A 7,712-nucleotide genomic window follows, 5' to 3' on the forward strand; every position below is an offset into this window, starting at 1 on the left:
CCCCCCCCCCTGCAACAGAGAGTATTCTGAACGAGGCCTTATGATAAATTCTACCATTTATTATATTTTTAAATGGAGTAACAGAGACAAAAGGGTTTAATGAACTCAATATCTGTTGTAACCAGGTCTCAATGCCAAGAGATGCTTTACACCATGGAGGCATTGAACACCGGGAGTTGCATAATGCCTATGGGTACTACTTCCACATGGCAACATCTAATGGTCTTCTAAAACGTGGGGGTGGGAATGACAGACCTTTTGTTTTGTCAAGAGCCTTCTTCCCAGGGAGTCAAAGATATGGATCTGTTTGGACAGGAGATAACACAGCAGATTGGGATCACCTGAGGGTTTCAGTTCCAATGATCTTGACACTTGGTCTCTCTGGAATTTCATTCTCAGGTAAATGCAATTCCTTTTTTTTTCCCCTAATCATTTGTATTGTTTTGTCAGATGATTACATTTAATCATTTTGTTATTTCTTCAAAACCCGTCTTCTAGGTGCGGATGTTGGTGGGTTCTTTGGCAACCCAGAGCCTGAGTTATTAGTTCGCTGGTATCAACTTGGTGCCTTCTATCCTTTCTTCAGGGCCCATGCCCATCAGGACACTAAAAGACGAGAGCCTTGGTTATTTGGGTATAACTTTTCTATTTATCCCATTCAACTATGTTTGGCCCTTTTTTTATATATATATTTGGGCATGAAGGCATTGAGCAGGAAGGGCACTCATGATTGATAGTGGTGTTTTACGTTGTTCTTGTGTATTTTTCTTACTCTTCTTCCCTTGTTCGATCTAGGCATATCCATTATTCCAGTCTATATAGAGATTAAACTTTATTCTGACCTTGTGGTTGTAGTATAAATGACAGCATGATAGCTTTCGCTTGGTTATCCCATACCTATGGGATTTAAGTATATGTTTTAGCATCTTTTTTTCTTATTATTATTATCTTGGTAAGATGGCTAGATTAGGTATTCTTTATGACATTGTTGGTCTTAAATGTGTTAAAATTGCCCTAGAATCTATTAATATGTAGCCAATTTGAGGACAATTTGTGATACTGGTCGCTGACTTTTGATAATGCTTTTTGATGAGTGGACACTTAACTTCCCTATCCTGGCCAGCTTTTGTCTGTAAAACAAGTGTAGCTGGCTGCTTTCGCATTTGCCAACTGAAAATGCTCACTTGGCTCTACTAACAGGATAGTAATTTTCTTTTATATTTTTTGCCTTGATCTTGTGAGTATGAGATCATGTCAATGAGATAGTTAACTTGCATCATATGGGAGGGTTTGATTCATAAAGGGAGCTGTAGCGTAGTGTTTCTGAATAGAGTTGTCTTGGAGCATAAATTCAAGTGATACTGTTGATGATCTTGAACTCCTATGTATGACATGCAAAAGTTTCCAGACAGAAGGACCAGACTTTTTACAGATACTGAGTGAAGAAAAGAAGTTTGATGAAATTTTGAAATCTGGTCTTTGTAAATCTGCAAAAAAATTGTGGTCGCCTGTGCCACAAGTCTGGGATAAATTGAACTTAATGAATTTTTATTCTTGCAATAACCTATACCCTCCCAGTGTTTTCTTTTTATTCTATTCTTCCACTGTTCATTTTAAATATTATGTTCATTATCTGATAAGTTTGGTAAATGGATACTCTTTAAATGATTGCAGAGAGAAAAACACATGGCTAATAAGAACTTAATGATTTTTTATTCTTCTTGCAATAACCTATACCCTCCCAATGTTTTCTTTTTATTCTATTCTTCCACTGTTCATTTTAAATATTATGTTCATTATCTGATGAGTTTGGTAAATGGATACTCTTTAAATGATTGCAGAGAGAAAAACACACGGCTAATAAGAGAGGCCATACATGTTCGGTACATGTTGCTCCCTTATTTCTACACATTATTTAGAGAGGCAAATACTACTGGAATTCCTGTCATGCGCCCCTTGTGGATGGAATTTCCTTCTGATCAAATTACTTTCAGCAATGATGAGGCTTTCATGGTTGGAAGTAGTCTCCTGGTGCAAGGAATCTACACTGAGGTGCTACTGTAACCAAATTTCTTTACATATTTTGCAACGGATTTTGTTGTTTGCCCTTTATTTAATATAGTTTCTCCTCTTCCTTTGTTTAACAAATTTAAATTTGTGGTTTCATCCATCTAGCGAGCAAAATACGTATCTGTTTACCTGCCTGGGAAAGAATTATGGTATGACATTAGAACTGGAGCTGCATACAAGGGAGGCAAAACCCACAAGCTGGAGGCTAAAGAGGAAAGTGTTCCTGCTTTTCAAAGGGCTGGAACTATTATACCCAGGAAAGACCGGCTTCGTCGAAGCTCCACGCAGATGGTGAATGATCCTTACACACTGGTATGTAGCTAACAGCCTGATGCTCATTCGGACATGCCAGTCTCAACTGCTCTTTACTTTTTAGATTTTGGAATCAGTATATTTTGTTCTTGAGTTTCTTTTAACTTGCCCCTGCAATGTAACTTTTGGTCCTACTGAGGTGGTTGGTATATACAACCTGAATTTGCTTGCAATTCTTGCGGCTGTGTCATCTTATGGTATATAGATGAACATGTGCATGCATCTCAAGGTGGATTTTTTTAACTTTTTTGAAGTCAACAAAATAACTGTAATTCCATTACGTTTTCTATATTAAAAAAAAAAACGCATCTAGGTTTGATGCCTATGATTTTGTTATAATGTTTTCTATAATTGCCTTTGATAACTCACTCTTAAATGCTGTTGAAATCATGAGTGATTGGTCATATCTCTGGTGGTACAGGTGATCGCTCTAAACAGTTCTCAAGCAGCTGAAGGCGAGCTCTATATCGATGATGGAAAAAGCTATGAATTTTTGCAAGGGGCTTACATCCATCGCCGTTTTGTCTTTGCTAATGGAAAGCTTACATCCACAAATCTGGCCCCCTCCAGCAGTAGCAAATCCCAATTTTCATCAAAGAGCATCCTCGAAAGGATTATACTGCTAGGTTACTCTCCTGGACCAAAGAATGCTCTCATTGAGCCGGCAAATCAGGAGGTTGAAGTTGAACTCGGGCCCCTTATGCTTGAAGGGGGGCGTGGATCTTCTGTAGTAACCATCCGCAAACCAGCTGTCCAAGTTTCCGATGACTGGACAATAAAAATTTTGTAAGAACAATTCAAGGTCCACAAAACTTTCCCTGGAGGATAGAAAAACCCCCCCAGTTGTTAGAATATTGTAGTGAACTGCTAGATTGGACCAATATTCATAAATTCAGTTGTCATGAGAAATATATAAGCATGCTAATTTGTTCGTCTTGTGGAATTGTTACTTCATCATATGAAACATACTACTCTAGCCTCTACACCATGACTGCACACTTTAACCTTATGTTCATTCTCTGCAAGCTATTTCCTCACTAAAAAGAACGGTTTGCAAAAGAAGTCCCCATCTAGTGGATGCTGATGTCGAAGGAAATGACGAGTAAAATTGTTTTATTAGCGCTTGAGATGCTATAAGATAAAATATTATGAGATATATAACATAGGATATCAACAGTGATTTACATACAATTAATGTTTGAAAGATTATAGGAAAACAAACATTTTGGTGGGGTTTATTCATCCCCTAGAAAAGAAAAATAAAATAAGATAGCTCAAGCGATATGAGCTTTTGTTTCAGGGGTCTAGACTCTAGACACACTGAGCACCAACAACAATAGGCCTGCATTGATGGGCTTCTCTTCCCCCTTCATACACTGTTTTTTAATTTTTAATTTTTTTAGAGGTTTTCAAGATTTTAAATTTTTAAATTTTATTTTTTAAGAATTTGTTTTTTGTGATTCTAGGGATATTTTGTTAAAAAAAAATGAAATTTATAAAAAAGCATGTGGATATATAAGAATAAATAAGTTTTAATTTTTTAAAAAAGAATTATTTCATTAGATATTTAGATTTGCTAAGCAAAATTTATTTTTGGTTTTTCTCAAAAAGAAGAAAAACATCTATAATAAAATAAACAGCCTAATACACACACACACACACACACACAACTAAATTAATAATTAAATATATATTGAAATTATTAAAATATAATTATTTTTTCAAAATTAATTTTAAAATATACTATTCAGTATATTTACCACATAAAATTATACCTCGTTTTGTACTATTTTAATAGCACATTCATCTTATACATCCAAAGAAAATTCTCTTTAATTCTTAATCTCAAAACTCAAATTAATGAAACCAAAAAAGAAAAGTAAACTTTCTTTGTCCAAGAACTATCCCTTGAGGTTTAGTTAATCCATTAGATATCCCCCCTCCTCCCACGTACGAGGCTGAATTACTTTTTTCATTCGTGCACATGTTTTAAAGAAGGAAGAAATATTATTTATGACTTTGAGTTATAAAATTGAATGGGTTAAATAAAAGGGTTTTAAAGAAGGAAGAAATATTTGCCACTTGTGTCGTAGACCTGGATGGGTTAAATAATTGGGTTTTATTCTAATCATAAAAAAATGGGCAATGATAATAAATGGACTAAATATAAAAAAAAAAAAAATAACCATGATCACTTAGGGTAAAAAACCATATTAAAAAAAATAATAATGTAACTCAATTCCTAACCAAATAAATATAAAAGAATGAAATTGGATAAAAAAAAATGACCCAAAAAATTCAGCCTGAGTCAACCTATCTAGCATGACAAATCTGGAACTTAGGTGATAAAAAACGAGTCAATCCTAGTTAACTAGAGATTCAAGTCTTGAGATTGCAATAACTCGATAGAAAAAAAAATAGAGAAAACCACAAAGGTCAATTAAAAAAAATCAAATGATGAAATAAAAAAATAAAAAACAAAAAAAAATAATATTAACCTCTGTTAACTTTTCAAATCTATTACTTGGATTATTAGGTTGGGAGCACCATAACAGGAAAAACCATGAAGCCCATTTTCCAACTAATCAAATTTTGAATAATGAAATCAAAAGAAAAATTATACAAAAGGATTCAGAATAAAAAATAGTAATTAAAAGAATGAAGATTAAAATTAAAAATAAAAATAAATTAGAGAAAAAAATATACATTTCTGATTGAAGAGTGAAATTAAAAAGAAAATTCAATTTAATAACATGATAAAAAAATCAAAATAATAAAAACCAAATTAAAAAAAATATATATTACAAATTAGAATTGAATGATGAAATTGAAAAAAAAATAAAAAATTATAAAATAGCCAAGAAATAAAAGAAAATAATCAAAGTTGAAACATCAATAACTAAAATAACTACTTTGAGATTTTGAAGAGCCGACGTAAAATTTGAGAGACTAAGAGAGAAAAAATGGAGAAAAGCCTTGTTGGCAATAAATCATCTAGCTATTCCTAACCACACATTAAGAAAAGATGTTCTGACAATTACAATTACAATTACAAGGCGGAAGGGGGGTTTTAGCTCTCGAGAGACATCGTATACACTACTAGAAGATAACAACCGCATTGCACATGCCAACAACTTTTTTATTTAGAAAATAATTTATATTTATTAAAAGATCATGATGACAAGATAAAAACGTCTCAAAACACAAGTCTTAAAAACCTTGTTTTTAATAATAATTAAGTTATTTTATTGTATTTTTAAAAAATAAAATAACTAAAAACCCTTAGGTGTCTTTTTTTTTTTTTTGCTTTTAAAGCTAATGATTGAGTTATTCCATTGTATTTGAAAAAATTAAAAATATAATTATATCTCTAATTAATCTGGTGATGACCAATAAACCTTATTAAAAAAGTAAAATATCTCCAAACATTTTCTTAGAATGAGAAAATAACAAATATACTAATATTACAGTGAAGAGTAAAATATGTATAGATGTACAATGAAAATACCTTCTGTTTTAGTTTTTATTGTATTTTATTTTTGTTATTGTTATATTAGAAAAGAGAAGCATCATGGCATGAAACATTGTGTATATTACCATCCTTATTAAAAGCTATGGCTGCATAGCTTGAAATGAAACAAGTGGCCTCAGTTCCACTTGATTGTTATATGTTATACAGCCTAATATTTTATTTGGTGGGCTAGATGAAGTGTCCTCATCATCGATCCCTAGATAGCCACAAGGCAGGGAAGGAACCCACCACCCACCATGGGAGGTGGTGGTCAAGCCCTTGAAACCACTTTCAATGGTGGGTGCTGCAAAATAGCTTCCAAGAAAATCATTTCACAACGTGGGTTGTCAAATTCAGCATAAAATATCAAATCTACCTAATACATAAACGTATCTTGCCTTCAGTTCCATTGAAATTTGGATTCTCACTTCTCTTTTCCAAGCATCTTTGACTAGACGTGATATAGCTAGTTCCCTAGCATCTCAAATTATATGTATCTTATAATTACTAAAAAGAATTTCTTATATCTATTTTGTCCAAGAATAGTACCCCCTCCTCCATATATATATATGTATATGTATATGTATATGTATATATATATATATATATGTATATGTATATGTATGCTTGCAAAATAGAAAGGAGGAGGAGGAGGAGGAGGATACATATACACATCTCTTACTCCTGCTTGACTCAAACATCTCATTATATATAATTTATTCATCCATTTACAAGAATTTTGAGATTCAACTAAGCATTATAAGAAATTAGTGTTTTTTTAACTACTCCATCTAAAAATTTAATTTAAAAGAAAAATTAAAGTAATTTTTTTATGTATTTTATTATCTTTTTATAAATTTATTAATATATTTATTATCGACAGACTTAAGAATAAAATATAAATTACCGACATCCGGTCACTAATAATATATATATGGGGATCCATAGCACCAACCAATCAGACAACATTGACCAATGTTTGTGTATATTTATTTTATTTTATTTTTTTAAAAAAGAAAGATTGTTTGATCGGAGGGTAATTGAGTTCAAATTTATCTTCGTAAAATTCAAGTTTGTTTTTGTTTTCATTTTGACTTGTTCAGGAGAGCTGAATTGTTAAAGGAGGTAATGATTACCTTCCAAGTTGATGATTCTGGAGTCCATCCTTTCCATCGAGTAGAACACTACCTTCCTTGCAATTAATTTATGAATTAAAAGGAAACCCTAACGGTGGCCTTTAATTCCATTCAAATTCTTAAACTACTCTTCTTCTTGTAGCACTTGGTACATCCGATCTTTCTTGTATTGATTTAAAATTTTTAATGATAATGTTTAAAAATACAGTTAAAATTATGTTTTTTTAGATCATTTTAACTGGTAGATGTTAAAAATATATTTTTTTTTAAATAATATTTCAACCGTTATTGCAATTTTAGTAGATGTTAAAAATATTTTTTAAAAAAAATAATATTTCAACCGTTATTGCAATTTTAAACTCCCTTGTGTCGCAAGAAAATTAAAACCATCTCACGAGTTGAGTTGGGGGGACCAAAAGCATGCACCCCATTGCCAAATGCCGCAATGTTCATGTTTATAATTGTATATTTCGGTGCTTAAACACCCAATCAAGTTTCTCGATCAAAGGTACGGAGGAGGAGGAAGCATTTATTCCACTGTTGAGCAAAGGATGGAGGAGAGAGCAGACACGTTAGAAAGCAATACAAAAGTTGTCTTTATCGATAGATTATATAAGTTATAATTTGATATAGTTGCCTTAACCATTTTTGCTTTCTCCATGTATATAAACCTGGGGAGATCC

General features: G+C 32.2%; 1 protein-coding gene across 1 annotated transcript in view; it reads left to right on the forward strand.

Annotated features, from left to right (window-relative positions):
* LOC105124522 (probable glucan 1,3-alpha-glucosidase) overlaps positions 1-3,349 on the forward strand; it is a 6,043-nt gene extending 2,694 nt beyond the window's left edge. Inside the window, exons 2-6 of the mRNA XM_011024566.1 lie at positions 126-399; positions 499-634; positions 1,842-2,052; positions 2,176-2,382; positions 2,804-3,349. Coding sequence (XP_011022868.1) covers positions 126-399; positions 499-634; positions 1,842-2,052; positions 2,176-2,382; positions 2,804-3,172 — 1,197 coding nt within the window. The 3' untranslated portion in view covers positions 3,173-3,349. The remainder of the gene's footprint in view (positions 1-125; positions 400-498; positions 635-1,841; positions 2,053-2,175; positions 2,383-2,803) is intronic.
* Positions 3,350-7,712: the final 4,363 nt, after the last annotated feature.

Source organism: Populus euphratica, unplaced genomic scaffold, assembly GCF_000495115.2.
Source record: "Populus euphratica unplaced genomic scaffold, PopEup_1.0 scaffold35.1, whole genome shotgun sequence".
In the NCBI taxonomy this organism is placed as follows: domain Eukaryota; kingdom Viridiplantae; phylum Streptophyta; class Magnoliopsida; order Malpighiales; family Salicaceae; genus Populus; species Populus euphratica.